The following is a 23,282-nucleotide window of genomic DNA, read 5'->3' as shown; positions in this document are numbered from 1 at the left end:
CAGCAATCTTCAGCCAGAAGTGCCGAGTGGATGATCCATCTCGGCTTCCTGCAGTGGTCCCCAGCATCTCAGATGCCAGCCTCCAGCCAATTCGAATCCCCCATGTGATATCAAGAAACAGTTGGAGGCACTGGATACTGCAAAGGCAATGGGCCCTGATAACATTCTGGCAATAGTACTGAAGATTTGTGCTCCTGAACTTGCCGCTCCCCTAGCCAAGCTCTTCCAGTACAGTTACAACACTGGCATCTATCCAACAATATGGAAAATTGCCTAGGTATGTCCTGTACACAAAAAGCAGGACAAATCCAACCCGGCCAATTATCGCCCAGTCTACTCTCGATCATCAGTAAATTGATGGAAGGGGTCATCAACACTACTAGCAAGCAGCACCTGCTCAGCAATAACCTGCTCAGTGACGCCCATTTTGGGTTTTGCCAGGGTCACTCAGCTCCTGACCTCATTACAGCTTTGGTTCAAACATGGACAAAAGAGCTGAATTCCAGAGACGAGGTGACAATGACAACCCTTGACATCAAGGTCGCATTCAACCGAGTGTGGCATCAAGGAGCCCTAGCAAAACTGGAATCAATGGGTATCGGGGGCAAACACTCCGCTGGTTGGAGTCATACCTGGTACATAGGAAGATGGTTGTGGAAGGTTAGTCATCTCAGCTCCACGACATCTCTGCAGGAGTCCCTCAGGGTAGTGTCCTAGGTCCCACAATCTTCAGCTGCTTCATCAATGACATTCCCTCCGTCATAAGGTCAGAAGTGGGGATGTTCGCCAATGATTGTGCAATATTCAGCACCATTCGTGACTCCTCAGATACGGAAGCAGTCCACATTCAAATGCAACAAGGTCTGGACAATATCCAGGCTTGGGCTGACAAGTAACATTCACGCCACACAAATGCCAGGCAATGACCATCACCAATAAGAGACACTCTAACCACCGCCCCTTGACATTCAATGGTGTTACTATCACTGAATCCCCCACTGTCAAATCCTTGGGGTTACCATTGACCAGAAGCTCAACTGGACTCACCACGTAAACACAGTAGCTACAAGTGCAGGTCAGAGACTAGGAATACTCCAGCAAGTAACTCACTTCCTGACACCCTAAAGCCTATCCACCATCTATAAGGCACAAGTCAGGCGTGTGATGGAATACTCCCCACTTGCCTGGATGGGTGCTGCTCCAACAACACTCAAGAAGCTTGACACCATCCAGGACAAAGCAGCCCACTTGATTGGCACCACATCCACTCCCTCCACCACCGATGCTCCGTAGCAGCAGTGTGTACTATCTGCAAAATGCACTGCAGGAATTCACCAAAGATCCTTAGACAGCACCTTCCAAACACACGACCACTTCCACCTCGAAGGACAACGGCAGCAGATACATGGGAACACCACCATCTGCAAGTTTCCCTCCAAGTCACTCACCATCATGACTTGGAAATATATTGCCGTTCCTTCAGTCGCTGGGTCAAAATCCGGGAATTCCCTCCCTAATAGCTTTGTGGGTCAACCCACAGAACATGGATTGCAGCGAATCAAGAAGGCAGCTCACCACCACCTTCTCAAGGGCAACTAGGGATGGGCAATAAATGCTGGCCAGCCAGTGACACTCATGTCCCACAAATGAATAAAAAAAGATACTCCCTAAAACCTACCTCTTTGATCAAGCTTTTGCCACATCTCCTAATATCTCCTTACATGGACCAGTGCTAAATTTTGTTTCATAATACTCATGTGGACTACCTTGATTACGTTAAAGGTGTTAATGAACGCAAACTGTTATTATTGGTTGAAGATGTAAGCTTTGAGGAATGGCTTTAAAAAAAGGGAGGAGAGCAGAGGTTTAGGGAGGAAGTTCCAGGGCTTCAGTAACTAAACCTGCAGCTCACAATGATGGAATAAAGAAACGGGGGATACACAAGAAGCCAGAATATAAAGAGCACAGAGATTTGAGGGTTTAAGTTCAAAGGAGTTGCAGCAGATAAAGATAATCAATGTCATAGAAGGATTTGAGCACTCGCAAGAGAATTTTTAAAATTATTTTATTTATTTTACTTATTAGTGTCACAAGAAGGCTTACATTAACATTGCAATTAAGTTATTGTGAAAATTCCTTCATCACCACACCACAATGGCGCCTATTCGGATACACTGAGGATGAGGTTAGCATGGCCAATGCACCTAACCAGCACGTCTTTCGAACTGTGGGAGGAAACCCACTCAGACACTGGGAGAACATGCAGACTCCGCACAGACAGTGACCCAAGCCGGGAATCGAACCCAGGTCCCTGGCGCTGTGAAGCAGCTAACCACTGTGCCGCCAGGTGCAAATTAGGTGCTACCAGGATAAGAACCAACATAGAACAATATAGGAAACAGCAATGATGGTGGACAGAATTTGGTGTGTTTTAGGATATGGGCAGTAGATTTTTGGATGAACTTGCATTTACTGAAACCCCAAGGTATGTTATGAAGCCTGACTAGATCGCAACAGTTTTTTCTATTTTGGCATCAATGTGAGGATAAAGAGTTTCACTCCAGGTGTGATTCTATTGAAACCCTAGGAAGCCTTTATCAAAACAAACTTTATTTAACAATACAGTTCAATTATAACAAATGAATTAGCTTAACCTGTACCAATTGAAATATTTAAACGTGACAAGATGCAATTCTTCACTGCTAACCTATCTCTATTAGTTCCAATTTAAGCAATATTCCTCTTATAGAATTAACCTACTCTTCAAATTCAGTTAACTACACTCAGGCTTATGTGCTTATAATTAGGCTGCCAATCCTCAAACCTCCAGAATACATCTGGAGAGAGACAGATCTATTTCCCCTCGCAAGCCCCAAATAGCAGACTCCAGAAAGAGAGATGCCTTTTGCTTTCGTCAGAAATCACAATAACTTGCTAATTTTCCCTGTAAACATAGCTCCTCCCCGAAACACATGACTTTATCAACCAACCTAATCAAAACCCGATCCTGAAACCCCAAGGGAAAAACCAAATAAACAAAAATGCATTAACTCAGATTAAAACAAATAGTTAAGATCAATCATTAGCCTGTATTCTTAGCACATGAGCTCTGTTTTGCAGACAAATCAGCACCATGTAAAACAGAGCTGGATTTTAAATATATCCCTTGCATTTTTTAAAGGCACAGTATCATCACATTACATCGGGGAAAAGTGGGAGGTTGGACAGGAAGAGGCACTGGAACAGACCGATCTGGATTTAACAAAGGCGTTGATGAGGGTTTTTGCAGCAGATGGGTTGCTTTTGGACAAACAGTACTCAATTTGAGCACTTTGTTTCAGTTAGTCCTACCATAGGATGGCACAGTGGTTAGCACTGCTGCTCCACAGCACCAGGGACCCAAGTTCAATTCCAGTCTTGGGTGACAGTCTGTGTGGAATTTGCACGTTCTCCCTGTGTGGGTTTCCTCTGGGTGCTCCGGTTTCCTGTCACGCTCCAAAGATCTGCAGGTTAGGTTTATTGACCATGCTAAATTATCTCTCAGTGTCCAAAGATGTGGAGATTAGGGGGGTTTAGCGGGATAAATATGTGAGGTAAGATGCTCTGTTCGAGGGTCAATGCAGACTTGATGTGCCCAATGGCCTCCTTTTGTACTGTAGGGATTCTATGATTCAATGTTGTCATACCTAGCTAGCAAGGCCTAGAACAACATTAGACTATCTTAAAAACTAACGTAACACTGAGATTGAAGATAAAAGCAAATTATTGCAGATGTTGGAATCTGAAACAAAAACAGAAAATGCTGCAAATTCTCAACATGTCTGATAGCATTCAGCCCCCAAAGCTCCCCCTCCTCCAGCAATATAAATCCCATCCTATTTCCAGTTGTCTTCAGCTCTGACGAAGAGTCACCCAGACTCCAAATGTTAGCGCTGTTCTCTCTCTTGCTCCACAGATGCTATCAGACCTGCTGAGATTTTCCAGCATTTTCTGATTTTGTACAACATTGAGAACTTTTATTATATAATTAAGCTGATTATATATTAAGCTGATATTTCTCTTCACCTTATCTGTAACTGCAACACTATATTTACACCGATGCTATAGTTAAAAAAGCCCAACAACACCTCTACTTCCTCAGGAGCCTAAGGACATTTGGCACATCCGCTACGACTCTCACCAGCTTCTAAAGATGCACCATCAAAAGCATTATTTCTGGTTGTATCACAGCTTGGTATGGCTCCTGCTCTGTCCAAGACTGCAAGAGACTACAAAGGGTCATGAACGAAGCCCAGTCCATCATGTAAACCAGCCTCCCATCCATTGACTCTGTCTACACTTCCTGATGCCTCAGAAAAGCAGCCAGCATAATTAAGGACCCCACGCACCCTGGACATACTCTCTATTGGGAAAAAGATACAGAAGTCTGAGGTCATGTACCAACCGACTCAAGAACAGCTTCTTCCCTGCTGTCATCAGACTACGCCCTAACAATGACTGAAACATTTAATTCTGCACCCTCTCCTTTCCATCTCTATGTACGATATGCTTTGTCTATAGTGCGCAAGAAACAATACTTTTCACTGTATATTAATGCATATGACAAATCAAATACACCTTCTCTCCTATGTACTCTATGAACATAGAATATCTCTATGAACATTGTCTGAAACAGCTAGCAAGAAACAATACTTTTCATCGTATCCCAGTACACGTGACAATAATAAATCAAATCAAAATCAAACGGTTTTGCTTCTACACCGCAGGGAACAAGTAGTAGCATCCTCCCATTGCCAAGTTACGTATGCTATAAATGTCTTCTCCGCAGTCTATTTGCAAATAACAAAAAAAAACTGCAATCGCCGTTTGTCTATTCCAGGTCTGAGCTTGTATTTGAAGATAATCACAGTAATATCCCACAAACATCCATAGTGCCGCTGCTGACACACAGTACAGTGCAACAACACCAACTCCTGAAGCGGGTACGCGATAAACCGGCATAGAAAGAGAGTTGGGGGGGCGGGGGGAGGTAGGAACAAGGCGGCAGAGATCCCTGGAGTTAAAACTTACATAAATCGGGGTGACCGTTGCTGTGAATCGCTGCCTCCGCTCCAACGGCCTGTTTACAACCGCGTCACCCGGAGACAGCGTCACTCCCAAAGGCTGGATGGCACGTGACCAGACTGTACCATCTTGAGGGGGATTAATTGGTCCGAAAAGCAAGTTTCGTGGAAATGTACAAATACGTCAAATTACTATCGGTGCCTTGAATTTAACTGGAGTCGAACAAATTATCCTGCCGCCTTTCCTATATGTTTTTTCTTCCGCCGTCAGTGTGTCGGGGGGGAGGGGCGAGCGGAATCGTTGGTAGTTTGGCGCGAGGACTCAGTGCAGGTTAATGGTCATAAGCGCGAGCTCGGCCTGAGTAATTCATCCCAGTCAGCTCGTGCCCACCGTTCCCTTCTAGCTCTGGAGAGAGGAGATCAGGTAACCGCCTGACATGAGGACGGCTTGTTCATTGTAAAGGTAGTGTCTAGACCTTTATACATTTCCATTCGGAAATCTGCATTTTGCTTACACTTTGCATAGTCTCTTAAGCCTTCTCTGTTGTCCCACTGAGTTCCCCAGTCACGAACTCCATATCTTTCTCCCTTACAACTCGCTGGAGGCTTAACCTAGGCTGCTTTCAACCTTGGTTGCCACAATTGAATGCCATGATGAGTTTCTGAACCGTTCTGTACCCTTTTCCCACCTGTATAACCTTACCTGACTTTATCCTGCCACAGTTCCATCTAAAACATAGAACAGTACAGCACAGTACAGGCCCTTCGGCCCACGATGTTGTGCCGAACCTTTTCTGGAACCAAGATCAAGCTATCCCACTCCCTATCATTCTAGTGTGCTCCATGTGCCTATCCAATAACCGCTTGAAAGTTCCTAAAGTGTCCGACTCCACTATCACAGCAGGCAGTCCATTCCACACCCCAACGCCTCTGAGTAAAGAACCTACCTCGTACATCCCTCCTATATCTTCCACCACGAACCTTATAGTTATGCCCCCTAGTAACGGCTACATCCACCCGAGGGTCTGTTCCAGCCATCCATCTGTTGAAGCCTTACGCCAAGCTTTTCTTCCCTCTCAGCTGCACCGTAAGAAAAGCAAGAATTGACCATTCGGCCCCTCAAGCCAGCTCTACCATTCAATATAGCCATGGCTGATCTTCTGCCATAACTCAATTTTGCTATCTGCCCTTTGAGTCTAGAGTTCTGACAAAGGAGAGTCGAAGGCAGCAAAATCTTTGGATTTTCAGAAGGCTTTTGATAAAGTCCCCCACTGAATGTTAATTAACAAGATAAAAGCACATGGGATAGGAGGCAATATAGTGGCAAGGCTTGAGGATTGTTTTCTACCTGATAGCCAGAGTAGGAATAAATGGGTTATTCTCACATTGACAGGTTGTGGCTAGGGGGGTACCATAGGGATCAGTACATGGGGCCCCAGCTATTCACAATATATATCAATGATTTGGATATGTGGACCAAATTATATATTTTGAAGTTCACAGATGATGCAAAACTAAGCGGGACTGTGTTGTGAGGAAGATATAATTTGTTTTACTCCTAGTGGTTAGTCTGCTCCTCACAGCACCAGGGATCCAGGTTTGATTCCAACCTTGGGTGATTGTGTGAAGTTTGCATGTTCTCCCCATGTCTGCATGGGCTTCCTGGGTGCACTGGTTTCCTGCCACTGTCCAAAGATGTGCATATTAGGTGGATTGGCCATGCTAAATTGTCCGTTAGTGTTTAAAGATGTATAGGTTTGGGGGATTACTGGGGTAAGTGTGTGGGGTTACAGGGTTGGGGGCTGGGCCTGGGTAAGATACTATGTTGAGAGTTGGTGCAGACTGGATGGGCTGAATATGCCTTCTGCACTATAGGGATTATATAATTCTATGGTATGTGGTAGTCTCTGTGACTATGACAGAGTTTATTGCCCATTCCAAATTGCATTTGAACTGAGTGGCATGCTGGCTAATTTCAGAATAAACCTGTGGCCCTGGAGTCACATGTAGGTCAGACCAGGTCAGTACAGCAGATTTCCTTCCCTGAAGGACATTAGTGAACAGCTATAGGATGATTTGAACAGACTTGGTATGTGGGCAAGAAATGGCAGATGTAACGTGGAAAAATGTGAGGTAATCCACTTTGGTAGAAGGAACAGATGTTCAGAACGTTTCCTAAATGGTAATAAATTAGGAAGTGTAATTGTACAAAGGGATTTGTGTGTCCTTGTCCATAAGTCACTGAAGGCTAACATGTAGATGCAGCAAGCTATTTGGAAGGCTAATTGAATGTTAGCCATTATCGCAAAAGGGTTTGAGTGCAGGAGTAGTCAATCCTTGCTTTAATTGTATAGAAGCTTGGTTAGACCGCACCTGGAGTACTGTGTGTAGTTTTGGTCCCCTAATTTCAAAGAATATTATTGCCATAGAGGGAGTGCAATGAAGTTCACCAGACTTGTTCAGGGATGGTGAGACTGTCCTTTGAAGAGAGTTTGGGCACACTGGACCTTTATTCTCTTGAGTTTCATAGAATGAGATATTATCTCATTGAAATCTACAAAATACTGAAAGGAATAGACAGGGTAGTTGCAGGTAAAATGTGTCCCTTGGTTATGGATTCAAGAATCAAGGGGCCCAATTTCAAATGCCACTTAGGACCGACATGATAAAGTTGTGAATCTTTGGAATTCTTTACCCCAGAGGGCTGTGGAAGCTCAGTCATTGAATATGTTTATGGTAGAGATAGATTAGCGTGTGTGTCTGGAAGAGAAAGAAGTGCCTGATCAGCCATCGTGTTGGAAGGAGGAGCAGGCTTGATGCGCTGAATGGCCTACTCTTGTTTCTTTCTATGTTCCTAAAATAGTTACCATTCTACAAACACATCTTCCAGACCACCTTTGCCAATTTGATCATGTCTAAATGAAGATTAAAGTCCCTCTCAATTTATTACATTGCCTTTGTTGCAAGTTCTAATAATTTCTTGTAGCACTGCTGCTACTCATTAGAGGCTAGAAGTACTCCCACCAATGCTTTCTGACCCTTGCTATTCTCCACTCATAATTCTACTTCCTGATCTTCTGAACCAAGTTCCTTTCTCAATTATATCCTTTACAATCAGGGCTACTCATCTTCCTTTTCCAGCTATCCATCTCTTTGAAATGTTGGCATAGATCTTCTGACCAGGATTGGAAACCCTATTTCTGACCCTGATCAAACAAAAACTGCATACTTGTATTCCTCCAACTTTTCTGAGCAATCTTCCAGCAGAGGATCCTTCACAATCAACTCAATGCAGCAAACTTTGTCAGGAGCAGCACAGAGAATCTGCACGTCTAAGCCATGCCTCCTATTTATATTAGTTGCTGTACTCTGAAGTGGGTATGGAGAGGAGGGGTTATCAGGGTGGGTGCTGGTTGGGTGGGGAGGAGCAGTTGGGTCTGCAGTTATCGTTGGCTGTGGAGGTCATAGAATCCCTACAGTGCAGGAGGAGGCCATTCAGCCCATCTCGTCTGCACCGACCGCAATCCCACCCAGGCCCTATTCCCGTAACCCCACATATTTACTCTGCTAATCCCCTGACACTAAAGATCAATTTAGCACGGCCAATCAACCTAACCCGCACATCTTCGGAGTTTGTGTGTCTGGTTTGGGGGCTAGTCAGTTCATCAAGCGGGGGGGGGGTTCAGTGAGTGGGGTGAGAAGGGAAGGTGGTTAGAGTAAATTGTGTAGTTACCTGAGAGCTGGACATATGGTTTTTTTTTCTGTGTAACATTTTCAAGCAAGTTGGAAGGGTCCCAGGATTTAATTTGATTTATTATTGTCACATGGATTAGTATACAGTAAAAAGTATAGTCTCTTACACACTATACAGACAAAGCATACCATGCATAGAGGAGGAGAGAGTGCAGAATATAGTGTTACAGCCATAACTGGGGTGCAGAGAAAGATCAACTTAATGCGAGGTAGTTCCATTCAAGAGTCAGGCAGCTGGAAAGAAGCTGTTTCTGACTCGGCTGGTACATAATCTCAGACTTTGGTATCTTTTTCCCAACAGAAAAAGGTGGAAGCGAGTATGTCCAGGGTACGTGGAGTCCTTGATTATGCTGGCTGCTTTTCCAAGGCAGCGGGAAGTGCAGACAGTGTCAGTGATTGGGAGGCTGGTTTGAGTGATGGACTGGGCTTCATTCGCGACGCTTTGTAGTTTCTTGCGGTCTTGGACAGAGCAGGAGCGATATCAAGCTGTGATCCAACCAGAAATAATGCTTTCTCTGGTGCATCTGCAGAAGTTGGTGAGAATTATAGCAGACATGTCAAATTTTTTGGTGGGCTTTCAGGAAATGTGCGTTCCCCAGAAGTTCAAACTTCCCAGGCAAATTCCATCGCTTCTTGCACTGGGACATCTGTTAGACCCTGTTGGATATGTCAGGGGAGTGGTGGTATTGTCACTAGACTAGTAATCCAGAAACCCAGGCCAAGATCTGGGGACCCAGATTCAAATCCCACTATGACCAATGATGAAATTGGATTTCAATTAAAATTCTAATGATGGCCATGAAGCCACTGTTGATTGTTGTTTTAAAAACAAAACATCTGAATCACTAATGTCCTCTCGGGAAGCAAAGCTGCCATCCTTATCTGGTCCGGCCTACATATGACTCCAGATCTACGGCAATGTTGTTGACTTTCAAGTGCCCTCTGAAATGGAAGGCAGTTAGGGATGGGCAATAAATGCTGGTCCAGCCAGCAACACCCATCTTAAAAAAGATCTTTGACTATCCAGGGATTGGAAGATCTGGGTCATTGTGTATCCTGTAATATTTATTTCCTAACTTTGATCACATTATACCCATGTTTCTATTTAGATGATCTAAACCATGTATTGTCATTTATGCCACCATTAGTGGGGGGTTTTTTTGCTGGTATTTTGCTTATTCACATGGTCTTTAATTTTATTTTCTTATTGCTGTTCTTTGCTTGGAGCTTGTTCGAGGATTTTATCACTGTTAACTTCCTGTCCCTTTTCCATACTGCTTGTTCTTTCACAAATCACTACTCTGTTCATTTTGTCTTGACTTTTCTCTTTGGATCTCTAAGTTTCTCTTGACCTATACCAATCCTCTCCACCCTCATCTGTATTAATTTAAAGTCTTAGAGATGGTCCTATTTATACAGTTCACCCATCACCGCAACAGGTCCAAAGCGGCCGCCATCTTCCTGGCCCTACACTCAACCCTGAAGCACCTGGATAAAAAAGACACATGTCGGACTCCTATTTATTGACTACAGCTCATCCTTCAACACGATTATTCCGACAAAACTCATCTCCAAACTCCCTGGCCTAGGGCTCGGCTCCTGCTTCTGTGATTAGATCCTAGACTTCCTAACCCATAGACTGCAATCAGTAAGGATTGCAACATCCCCATGATTATCCTCAACACCATTGCCCCGCAAGGCGGTGTCCTCAGCCCCTTACTATACTCCTTGTACACAAAGAACAGTACAGCACAGGAATAGGCCCTTCGGCCCACCAAGTCTATGCCGATACAGATGCTTCTAATCTAATATTTTCTTGCCTCTACATGGTCCATATCCTTCTATTCCCTGTCTATTCATGTGACTATCCGGATGCCTCTTCAACGTTGTTATTGAATCTACTTCCACCTCCTCCTCTGGCAGCATGTTCCAGGCATTCACTACCCTCTGTGTGGAAAAACTTGCCCCTTGCATCACTCTCAACCAATGTCCCCAAGTAGTTAACACTTTGACCCAGACTGACTATCCACTTTATCCAAGCTTGTTATCATCTTGTACAAAGAAAAATTACAGCACAGGAACAGGCCCTTCGGCCCTCCCAGCCTGCACCGACCATGCTGCCCGACTGAACGAAAACCACCTATCCTTCTGGGGACCATATCTCTCTATTCCCATCCTATTCATGTATTTGTCCAGATGCCCCTTAAATGTCACTATTGTATCTGCTTCCACTACCGCCCCCGGCAGCGAGTTCCAGGCACTCGCCATCTTCTGTGTAAAAAAAAAAACAACTTGCCTCACACATCTCCTTTAAACCTTGTCCCTCGCACCTTAAACCTATGCCCCATAGTAATTGACTCTTCCACCCTGAGAAAAAGCTTCTGACTATCCACTCTGTCCATGCCCCTCATAATCTTGTAGACTTCTATCAAATCGCCCTTCAACCTCCGTCGTTCCAATGAGAACAAACCAAGTTTCTCCAACCTCTCCTCATAGCTAATGCCCTCCATACCGACATCCTGGTAAATCTTTTCTGTACCCTCTCCAAAACCTCCACATCTTTCTGGTAGTGTGGTGACCAGAATTGAACACTATATTCCAAGTGCGGCCTAACTAATGTTCTATAAAGTTGCAACATGACTTGCCAATTTTTAAACTCAATGCCCCGGCCGATGAACGCAAGCATGCCAGAATTGTACACAATACTCCAAATGCAGCCTAACCAAAGTCTTATACAACTGCAACATGGTTTTCCAATTCCTATACTCAACGCCCCGACCGATGAAGGCCAGCAGCCCATATGCCGCCTTGTCCACCTGAGTTGCCATCTTTAGGCAGCTGTGGATCTGCACATCTAGATCCCTCTGTATGCTAATATTTCTAATGGCTCTACCATTTACACCTATGACTGTGCGGCCAAATTCCCCTCCAACTCTATTTTCAAGTTTGCTGATGACACCACTGTAGTGGGTCGGATCTCAAACAATGATGAGACAGAGTACAGGAAAGAGATAGAGAGAATCTGGTGAATTGGTGTGGCAACAATCTTCTCTCCCTTAATGTCAATAAAACGAAGGAGATGGTCATCGACTTCAGGAAGTGTAGTGGAGGACATACCCCTGCCTACATCAATGGGGATGAAGTGGCAATGATCGAGAGCTTCAAGTTTCTAGGTGTCCAGATTATCAAACATCTGTCCTGGACCCTCCACGTCGATGCCAAAGTTAAAGCCCACCACCACCTCTGCTTTCTCAGGAGGCTAAGGAAATTTGTCATGTCTGCTACGACTCTCTCCAACTTTTACAGATGCACCATAGAAAGCACTCTTTCTCGTTGTATCACAGCTTGGTATGGCTCCTGCTCTGTCCAAGACCGCAAAAAACTACAAAGGGTCATGAACGAAGCCCAGTCCATCGTGCGAACCAAACTCCAATCCATTTACTCTGTCTACACTTCCCGCTGCCTCAGAAAAGAAGCCAGCATAATCAAGGACCCCACGCACCCCGGACATTCTCTCTTCCACCTTCTTCCGTCGGGGAATAGATATAAAAGTCTGAGGTCACATCCCAACTGACTCAAGAACAGTTTCTTCCCTGCTGCCATCAGACTTTTGAATGGACCTACCTCATTCAGCTGATCTTTCTCTGAACCCTAGCTATGACTGTAATGCTGCATTCTGCACCCTCCTTTCTTTCCCTATGTATAGTATGCGAGAAACAATGCTTTTCACTGTATACTAATATGTGACCAATCAAATCAAAAATTCACCAGGCCATTGACCCAGCCCAGTTTAAGTGAAACCATCCCAATGGAAAATCTCCCTTTTCCTGGTTACTAGTGCCCCATGAAAAACCAATCTTTGAGTCACGTGTTTAATTCCCTTAGCTGCTTGACCCAGTGTCAATCAACCTGTGGTTCAGATAACTGCCCTGGGATGATTACCTTTTGAGGTTCTGCACTTTAATTTCGAGCATAACTCCATAAACTCAACAGAAGATAATTCTTAGTTTTATGTATGTGGTTGTGTGGACCAAAACAACAGATTTCTTCCCACTTCCACTCAAAGGTCGTCTCCAAACAACGTGGAGGTGCCCTTAACCCTGGCACTGGCCAGGCAACACAACCTTTTAGCTCCTGCTCGCAGTTGCAGAGAATAGTATCTGTCCACTGACTCTCTCTCTCTCCCCATCATTACTGCATTCGTTTTGCTCCCCCTACTTGAATGATGTTCTGCACCATGATGGTATCATCGGTTTGCTCACCTGCAATCTTTGTTCGTATCTACACAGTTAGCAAGTACCTATTGGTCAAAGTCAAGGTCACTACTTGCTTGATTCCCAGACCACCTTGACTCGCAATTACATTTCTCTGTCCCTGACCATTGAGCAACTGCAAAGATCTACTTAACCTAAGCGGTATAACTGCATCCTGAAACATTGTCCCGGTAACTCATCCCCCTCCCTGATGCCCCACAATGTTTGCAACTCGTGACCCCGGCTCAGCGACTCCGAGTTAAAGTTGCTCAAGCTGCAGGTGCTTATTACATATGTTGTCTGTGACTGCAATGCGTTCCACAGATTTTCGCATGTTGCAATTGTGGTACACCACCATCCCTGCTATGTCTTTCTAACCATATTGTTTTAATTAGTCACTAAGTTAGTTAGCTAGCATTTCACAGTCTCCTACCCTGGAGGGAAAACAAATACACTCGCCAGTTACTGGCAGTAAAACATAAAGAATAAAAAGCAGCATCCCCTGCACTGAATTCCCACTTGCACCAAATTCCTGACTTAGCATTTGCCTCCTGAAATGCAGTGTTCTCTATTCGTTATGTGCTTCCCACTCTGTCCCAAGAGTTAGGGCTATCCAACCTTTTTGTGTGAGGGGCCACTTTTCCATTTTTTTTCCTCATTCAAGGGGCTGAAGAGTGTGCTTGGTAGATGAGGGTGAGTGAGAATCCTAAGATTGTGAGTAAATCAGACACACACGCACACATGTGCTCGGTCTCTCTTGTGTACTTGCTCACTCTCACCTGACAGGTCTTGGTACTTTTGGAGATTAAAAGTTTGAGGGGGCTGTGATGTTCCAAGTCTCTTCTTCCCTGTTCTGACTAACGTTTCAGTTGTACCAAGCCCAGCTGTTGCTGTAATCGCTGCTCTGGCATCAAAACTTCTTTTGTCCTTTTAGGGGGCCTATCTCCCCTCCCCTGTCCCACTACACCCCAAGTAGGTAGTCTCTTTCCCTCCCTGTTTTCCACTCCCCCCAGCAGGCAGCCTCTCCTATACAGCATCTCATAACACTATTAAATAGGGATAGAAAAATTCCTCGGCCAACATTTGTTCTCAGTTACTGTTGGGATATTGGACCAGAATCCCAAGTTAAATTAGGATACTAGACTAGACATCAACAGTTTCTCATTTTTAGCATAAGTGTGAGGATAAGATGTTTTGTTCCAGGAGTAATTCCACTGACAAATTAGGGATATTTTATAGTGAAACAACTTTTATTTAGTAGCACAATTTAAATATAACTCAACAAATGAAACAACTTAACTATTAAGAGTTGAACAATATGTAAAAATGAAAAGGAAACAACTTTAATTTCTAACTTATCATTGTTTCAGTTCCAAATAAACAACATCCTTCTTAGACTTAAATGCTACTTTAAATACAGTTAGCAACCATAAATATACTTGCTATGAGAGTTTTGAAGCTTTCAGAGAGAGAGAGAGTTTCAGAGCAGCTTGCAGAAGCCTTTGTCTTCAAACAATTCCCAGCTAGAACTGCTTTCTGCGAAAGCTTTTTTTGCTTTCTGCTACAGATCCAGCTTTGCACATAAACCACATCACCACATGACCATGTCAACCATTCCACTCAAATCCCAAGGGAAACTTTAGTAAACAAAAGTCCATTAACTCTACTTGAAATAACCACTTGTATATCCTGCTCTCCCAGCATCTGAGTTGCATTCCTTCCATGAATACTGGCTACCTGTAGAATAAAGCTGAATTTTTAAATGTTCCCCTTAAACATAAAAAATATAGATATCCATGTCAATTGCACTACTATCAACAAAGTTACTACTATCAAAAATAGATTAACTGATCAATCATGCTGCTCCAAATGGAATATTGCTGTATGTTTGTTTGCTGTACAAATGTGTACGCTTCAAAAATAACTCATTGGCTTTAGGGTGTCCTGAGGATGTGAAAGATGTTGCTGTATTCCAAATTAATTTTAAAAAAAATATCTTCTATATTTACACAAGTTTGACTGCAAAACCTCATTCCTGTAATTGTATTGGGTTAATTTTTCATTCTGAAATTCAGCATAAACTTGTAAAGGATACTGTCCACAAACTTGTCACAATATGAATACATCCTCTCTTAATGGTGGTGCTGTATTGTCTCAGCATATACAATCGACCTTGACGTACTAAACAAAAAGTAAGGACAACACATTTATTTTTAAATTGGAGATTAAGCATATATTTTTATACTATATCTACCTGAAACTTGTTAAAAATCTTGTATTTGCATACTTCGGTTGAATTGCAGTCTCCTCCTACTTCATCTGCAAGCAACACCTGGCCTTGGTCCCATTTGTGCAAAACCACAGGGATTGATGAGCTAAAGTTAAAATTTATTTATTAGTCACAAGTTACTGTGAAAATCCCCTAGTCACCACACTCCCGTACCTGTACATCTGTTCTATAATATGTCTGATACCAAACACATTTGACATTCATAAAAGAATGAATGTGATCATATGCATTGCTGATTATAGTTTTCTTGCACAGATGGCTGGACTAGTACAGAATCCTATAATACAGTTGACAGGATTCAAGCATTCTGAAAAAGGGGCTCTTGTCAAATTGCTTACTCAGCTCAACTGCACTTATTTTCTTGCACCGGTAAGTCCAATGTGATAATACAAAATGGTATTGGAAACTGGTGTCTTTTTAGCTGGTTATATTTTATTTTATTTTTGAATGTTTTATGTATTTAGATATCTAGTTCTTCAGAACCAGAATACAGTGCTTTTGTTGTTCCTTTTGTTCTTAGTTTCAATTGACTAATGAGTGCTATAATCATTATTATCGTCATTAACTAACTTCATAAATAAAAGTAGTTTTTGCAGCACAATTTGCTGTCTGGCTTTTCCAAGAATCTTCAATGTGATGCAGTAAGTTCTCACTTCAAATTATAGTTGTGTCCCTGAAAAGTATAACTTTAAGTGAAACCAATTTAAGAGAATTAGATTTTCCACTGGATTTTCCCTCTAAAACCAATGTAATAGCTGTAGTTGGACTGTAGGACAGTGGTGGACAACCTGCGGCCCAGGGGCCACGTGCAGCCCATTTGACACTTTGTTGACAGCTGCCCACACGCATAGTTGCCACATTCCACTGCACCCCATCCACATAGCTTTTTTCCTACCACTATGACTGAAGTAATATGCACATAAAGCAAGAGCAAGTGAAGTGACGTGTGCTAATTGCACACAACATTGGCTAAGAGCTGTGTACTGCATCCAATTGAGTGTAATTTTTTTTACCACTTGTAGTTTATAACAGTTGTTTTAATGACAGTTGTAGTAATATGAATGACTTAAGCATTTGCTATAATTTATGAAATATTCAGCGTGTATTAAATGTATTCGATACATGCCTGATTTCAATCTTGTGGGCCATTCACTAGCCTTGGTTGCTCATCACTGACTCTTCCATCATGTGACTCTTCAGACATGTGGTGGTGGTCTTGGGTTGAACCACATCCTGCTTTATTGTTTTAAGACATTCACACAGTGGGGCTTATGAAAATTATCTTGTTTCAGAATGACCCATTAAGTTCAGGAATGTCTTATTGTCTCAGAACATCTGTAATTCACATCTTTTAGATCTGGAATATAGCCTTTGTTTCTGTTATTGGTTCTTGAAAACATGGGGTGGGTCACCTGAACTTTGGCTGTTTTGCAACACGTTATCTACTCTTAAAGGAAAAATTGACTCAAAGTTTGTATCTTGCAAGTTAAGAATATCACATGCCTTTATGTCATTACATAAATATTAGCTTCACTATCTCAACTGAAAATTGCAAACTTAAGTGAAATGATTTTAAATGATTCACATTTTCCCATTAAAACCACTGTAAAGGCTGTAGTTAGGTTTTGTTGGACCTCACTCACCAGAAAAAATTAAAATATTATACCCTGTAATTTGAAATACTTTATCGCTAAATTCCTACATTGGTAAATGAAATGGCTTTTAAAATAAATTTTAAAATATGAAAGAAATTTGGTAACAATCTACTTACAGGACCAGCGCCTCTTTAGCAATCCTGCTTCATTTACTACGTGTTTGCCATGCATCCTGATCTGTCCTCCCTCCGACTTGCCACCACTCCCAAACCCACCCTCCCAAACCCACCCTCCTTGCGGAGGCACTAAAGTGGAGTCCTGGAACTTGTGATCCCTTTAGAGCAAGCAGCTTCTGCGACTCTTGCAAGTGAGCTCCAAATATAGCCTTTCCTCTGGATTCAGTCTATAAGATCAAGAGAGAGATGCAGTTGCTGTTGAAGCAGCTTCTCCTATCTCATTGCGAACCATCAGAGCTCTCATTCACAGTGAGGATTCAGGAGAGCAGCAAGCAGTAGCATTTTAAAGAAATCATTGATTATATTTGTGCCTTCTGTCATACTCTGGTTATTATTACCCTGAAATACTGCCTGGCGCCTTTTCTCTTTAACATTCCAAATTTTCCCTTGAACGAACACTTCCCCTTTGGTCCTTGCTATGTGATTCACCAAGGCACTGATTCAGGTGAAGGCCGTCCAGTGGTACAGCTCATTCTTTCCCAGTAGTGGTGCCAGTGATCCATAAATCAAAATCCATTTCTCCCTCACCAATGTTTGATCTGATCATCTTCTACCAGTTTGCTTGAGGCTCAGATAGTAATTCAGAGATTATTACCTTTGTGGTTCTGCTTTTTAGTTTGGCTTCAAGATGCTAAAACTCCCTTAGCAGAACCTCTTTTGGCTATGTCATTAGTACCCTTGTGGACCATGGATACCTCCCCTCCCACTATGTCTCCAGCCCTGAGGAGATGTTCTTACCCCTGGCACTGTGTAGGCAAACACAGCCTTCTGGACTCACTCACTCGCTGCAGCTATCTGTATCTATCCCCCTAACTGTATTGTCTCCCCTCTATAGCCACATTTCTTTTCATTGTTTTCCCCCCCTTTCCTGGCTTCAGAGTTGCCTGGCTTCCTGCAGCATGGTGCAGTGGTCAGTCTGCTCATCCTTGCAGTTCCTGCTGTTCTCAGCACAAGTTGCTGGAACTGCTAACGTATTGGACAATTGAAAGGGCCTAAGCTCCTTTGCGCTATCTTCTGGATTTCCCTACCTGCCTCACTTACAGTCACACCCCCCCTGTCCCAGGCGGTGGACCAAATTCAAAGTACCTAGCTAAAGACAAATAACTGTCTCCTGGAAAAAAGTGATAACTTTGCCTCTCCGTGATGCATTGCAGTTCCCAAAACTCGGCCTCCTATTCATCAACCCTGAACTGATGTTACTCAAGTTGCTGAAACTTCCTGCATATATGGTTCCTGTGTATTACACTGGCGTTCATCAGCTCCCAAATGCTGCAGTTGCAGCACATCACCTGTTCTGTTATCTTTGATCATTGTTTTTCAAGTGATTTAACTACGTAGGACAAAACAAGGCAAATTAAATTTAGCATATTGTTATTGCATACAAGTCAATTTGTTAAGTGCAGCAGTGAGTGGGATTGAATTAGCACAAATATATAGATGAATAAAAAGGAAAAAAATATTTAACAATGTTGGAAATTACAGTTGTGTCCCCTTTTCATGTTGCTGAGAGCGTTGAGGTCCTGGAGAATCAAGCTACATTTGGAGCTAAAAAAAAAAGGTTTGGAAGGAAATGTGATCGCAAAATTATTATTTTTATAAACTCATCCTAACATTATGAGGGGAAGCATGTTTTAATAAGAAAAAACTGCCCCAAATAGCGGGGTCTTTAAAATGTTCATTTAACAAGAGGATTGTTCCGTTTCCTCTGAAACTAGGAATACAAGCAGCAGTGCACTCATATGATAGCAAGTAAACCAAGTCGAAGTGAGAAATTTTTAGCAGCTTGTGCTGCAGGTGAGTAAACACATTTCATATTTACCTTGCTTGAATCAAAATAAGCTTGTTTATATTGGATGAAAAAAAACAATTTCTTATTGCAAATAATGTAGCCAGCCATATGCACTGTAAATAAACATGCACATTTATTTTATCCCCTGGGATAGGAAATTAGTTATTGCAGCATGAGCTCATGCTTCTACAGCTGATTTTACTGCCCCAAGGGATCTGGTAAGAAGATTACTGCTGTTGTGCCTTCTGCTCATCTTCTCATTTACTTTACGTGGATGCCACTTGTACCTGGCATATCTACTTTTGTGTGTTGTAAGTAAAAAAAAAAATCTTGGTCTAGGAATAGATCAGAAAGTCCTGCCCTCAGCACTAATTCCATGTCTGAAGCAATAAAGTGGTTATTTGTTGCAGCCAGTACTCATACTTTTGAATTCCTTACAGTGCTGAAGGAGGCCCATTCAGCCCATCGAGTCTGCACTGACTCTCTGACAGAGCACCTTACCCATGCCCTTTTCCCCATAACCCCACATATTTACTCTGCTAATTTCCCTAACCTATACCTCTTGGGACTCTATAAGGGACAATTTAGCATGGCCAATCAACCTAACCTACACATCTTTGGACTGTGGGAGGAAACCAAAGCACCCGGAGGAAACTTGCGCAGATATTGGGAAAGTGTGCAAACTCCACACACAAATGAGAAGGGTAAAGGCGCAGGGTTTATCTGAACAGTGTGGAGGGGAGGCTCTATCACAGTAAATTGCAGTATTTAGAAGCAGGACTACCTCGAGCAAAAGGTGATCAAGTATCTCAGAATTATAGCAAGAGAGAATGTTTTTGAAGTGAGAAAGATTGAAGGGGACAGTGTTTTGGTGAACTGTACCTTGAGTAATTAATCTATACAATACTAAACCTTATTACTTTCTCCTTTTAATTAACTTTTTAATATAGTAATGGATATGAAGAGCTGTTGCAAATCTAGTATCACAATCCAAACTTTGTCGTCTCTTCGTTTTCCCCTTCCATTTTAGGAAATTGGGTCTTAACTAAAGATTACATCATCGACAGTGCTAAAAATGGCAGTTGGCTGACTGAAATCCAGTATGAGTGGGGATATAAAATTCCAAGTAATTCACAGTATCCAATACCAATGGAATCTGTACCGAAAATATGGCGTGAGGAGCTGGCCCATTCTGGGATACCAGGAGTATTTCACAACTGGAAAGTTGTGCTTTTGATTAATGATGAAGCAAGGAGAGCTACTTTCAAGAGGTATTATTCAGAAGGAGCATTAATAATTTTTCTGTATCCTGTAATATTTGTTTAATCTGGGATCAATTATATTTGTATTCCAGGATTTGCTGATTATGAATTGAGACATGCTGTTCTGTTAACCCGAGCCAGCAACACCCACACCCTATGAAATAATATATTTTTTAAAGTAATCAGCAGAGGCATGTGATGCACGGAGGTGGAAGTGAGGACCTTTTTGTGATGAAGACAATATAGGGTGTGAAGTTCAGTTCTGGGTCAGATACAGTGCCAAAGTTGCGAATGCTCTGGTTCAACCTGAAACAATGGTCAGGGTCAGGAATGGAATCAGAAAGACCTTAAGATGACAGATTCATTCTTCCCTAAGTGTAACTGAACAGAATTGGGACTCACCCAAGACTATGGGCCCTATTTTACCATTTTAATTCTAAGTGCTGGGCGGACTTGAAATTGGGAGTGTTTCAGATCTGACTTTTAGACCTGTTCTCAGGCGCCCCCATATGTACTCTGCCTGAAAAACTAGCAGTGATTCTGAATCGTGGGCGTGGCTTAACGCACCCGAAACACTGCAGTTCCAATCAGAGCCTTCAACTGCGCATGCACAGTAAAAAAAATAGAAAAACGTTCCCCTACCAATCACTCCCAGGCTGGATAGTGTCTTCCCCTGGCCCCCCCAGACATTGCCCCACCCCCACAACATAACTGATCCCCTTATCCCCCCCACCTCCCTGCTACCCAGACTGATCGCTCGCAGAGGGCCCCCCCTGCATGCCTCCTCCGCCTCCCACCGGAGAGCCATCTGATCCACCTTCCTCCCCCCGCCCCCAACCAGAGAGCCATCTGACCATCTCTTTCCCCTCCCCACCCAACCACCACCACCGATCTGAGTCAGAGAGCCGCCAAAAGCTCTGAACTTATCTCCTCAGAAACTGGATGGCCCGAATCGGACCTTTGCGGACCATGTCTGTTTCACGCCGAATCTGGATGGGTGAACGTGGTGGTAAAGGGGGAAGTGCCGGTAAGTTTGGGCGTACAGTCAATTAAGTCAATTTAAATGCATTTAAATTGACATCGGCCCATTTTGGGCGTGGTCCCGATTTTCGGCCGTTGGTAAAGGGTGCGGTGGTGGGCGCAGATGACACTACTCACCTCACGCCCGACGTTACCAAGTTTTCGCGGCCTAAAACATGCAACGCGATGGTAAATCGGGCCCTATATGTTGGGCATAGACTTTCTTCTTTTTTTGTTTAATTCATTCACTGGATTTGGGAAAACACTGCCAAAGTCAACCTCTATTGTCCATTCTTTATTGCCTTTGAACGTGGTGAGCCATATTTTTAATGCTGCTGCTCATTATAAAAGTACGCCCATGATGCTATTAAATAGTTCCAAGATTTTCGTTTAACGACAATGAAGGAATGGTAATATATTTCTAAGTATGTGATTTCCAAGTGCCAAAATGACGTGTGACCAAGTGTAAGCCCCATGCTTCTGCCATTGTCTTTCAAAGTGCCAGAAGTTGTGAATTTGGGAAGTCCTGACACGCAGCTTGCTACAATGTTTCTTGTAATTGGTACACAGAACAGACATATTGCCATTCTGGTCAACAGTGGGGTACCATTTGGGTGAACCTTTGTTCTGGATTGTGTTGAGCTTTAGTTTTATTGGAGGGACATTCAACTAGGCAAGTGGAAAGTATTCCGTTACAAATCAGATTTGTGCCTTGTCACTGATGGGAAGGGTTTGAGGAGTCAGGACATGAGTCATGGCCATTGCAAACATGATAATCTAACCACTTCTCTTGACTTTGTGACATTTCCATCACTAAATCTCCCATCACCAATATTCTAGCGGGGGTGAGTGGTTACTATTGGCATTTAAGCACATGTCTGGATTATTAGTGTAGGCCTTTGAATCCAGTAACATAACTACTGTGCTACTAAACCCTATGTTAAACTAAAGCAGTGGAGAGGCGATGGAACTGGCTCTGATTGGTGTACATGAGAAGGCTGGTCCTTTGTAAAAATAACAATGCCATGGGTCAGCATGTAGATTAGCAAGAGTTTAGGGTCATAGATCTCTTGAGAATAGGGTGGAGGAAGACACTAGAGCTAATAGTTTGGCTCTAGGAAATAAGGAATTGCTGAAAATGCTGTGCCCATAATTTGATGTGTTCAACTGGAATTACCAAAACCACTGCCACTGAGCTGGGAGAGTATTTGGAGGAGAATGGTATGGTTGAACATGTGAAAGGCTGTAGAGTGGTTGAGGAGGACATGGAATGAAAATGCACCACATAGAATGTCATTTTGTGATTTTAAACTGACTTGGTCCCAATCTATTAATGCAGATGAAACCTGATGAGCGATCCAAATGGAATGCGGGAAAGATGGGCATAGACATTAGGGGGGCGAAGGATGTGTGAACAATGAGATACAATATTTTGTTTGGACGGGGAGGGGCTGAGCTTGAAGATGGATTCTTGGAGGGAGAGTGTGATGATCGCTGTGTTCAGGGGGAGCATGCAGAACCTCATGGAAGGGGACCACTTAATGCCAGTTAACACTGGCAAAGAAAGAAAGCTGAGTGGCCAGCAATTCAGTGGGAATGAAGTTGAAGCAAGTGACTCCCATGGACCAGATGAGCTCAGCAAAGATATGAGGGGAGATGGTCAAACTAGAGAAAGGTACACGTTTAGAGCAATGACAGAGACTTGGGGAGAGGTTTAACCTGACTGACAATGGGAAAGAAAGGAAACTGCAGAAGCTGATCAATGGATGGCTGAGATACAGGTGAATGCAAGAGAAAGATTTAAGTGAATTCATTTTCTTTATTATGAAAGGTAGTCCTGGAATCAGAGATGATTTAGCTAGAGGAAACAAAGACTTGATGTGGTTACAGTTTGATCTGGTGATGGATGATTAAACAAGTTGTATACCATGCAGTTAGATCTACACTCTTAAAATTGGAATAAAAATGGAACTATGTCAGATGTTGACACAGCACCAATTTTACTGGGTCCATGGTGATTA

At 42.9% G+C, this 23,282-nt stretch overlaps 2 protein-coding genes across 7 annotated transcripts in view; one reads left to right on the top strand and one right to left on the bottom strand.

The window, feature by feature from the left end:
* Nucleotides 1-5,134, bottom strand: part of kiaa0825 (KIAA0825 ortholog) — a 406,047-nt gene extending 400,913 nt beyond the window's left edge. The window contains exon 1 of the mRNA XM_078214786.1: nt 5,071-5,134. The gene's annotated coding sequence lies outside the window, so the exon portion shown is untranslated. The remainder of the gene's footprint in view (nt 1-5,070) is intronic.
* A 53-nt stretch (nt 5,135-5,187) lies between these two features.
* slf1 (SMC5/6 complex localization factor 1) overlaps nt 5,188-23,282 on the top strand; it is a 69,422-nt gene continuing 51,327 nt past the window's right edge. For 3 of the 6 annotated variants that reach the window (XM_078214780.1, XM_078214785.1, XM_078214783.1), the window contains exons 1-4: nt 5,191-5,526; nt 15,615-15,728; nt 18,906-18,984; nt 20,010-20,250. In XM_078214780.1, the coding sequence (XP_078070906.1) occupies nt 15,615-15,728; nt 18,906-18,984; nt 20,010-20,250 (434 nt within the window). In that variant the 5' untranslated portion in view covers nt 5,191-5,526. Of the gene's footprint in view, nt 5,527-9,117; nt 9,353-15,614; nt 15,729-18,905; nt 18,985-19,133; nt 19,198-20,009; nt 20,251-23,282 lie in introns of those variants that run through there. The other 3 variants (XM_078214779.1, XM_078214781.1, XM_078214782.1) reach the window with 2 other exon arrangements.

Source organism: Mustelus asterias, chromosome 6 (assembly GCF_964213995.1).
Source record: "Mustelus asterias chromosome 6, sMusAst1.hap1.1, whole genome shotgun sequence".
Lineage (NCBI taxonomy): Eukaryota > Metazoa > Chordata > Chondrichthyes > Carcharhiniformes > Triakidae > Mustelus > Mustelus asterias.
Note: the sequence above shows the minus strand (reverse complement) of the source record. Positions and strands in the feature narration are given on the sequence as shown.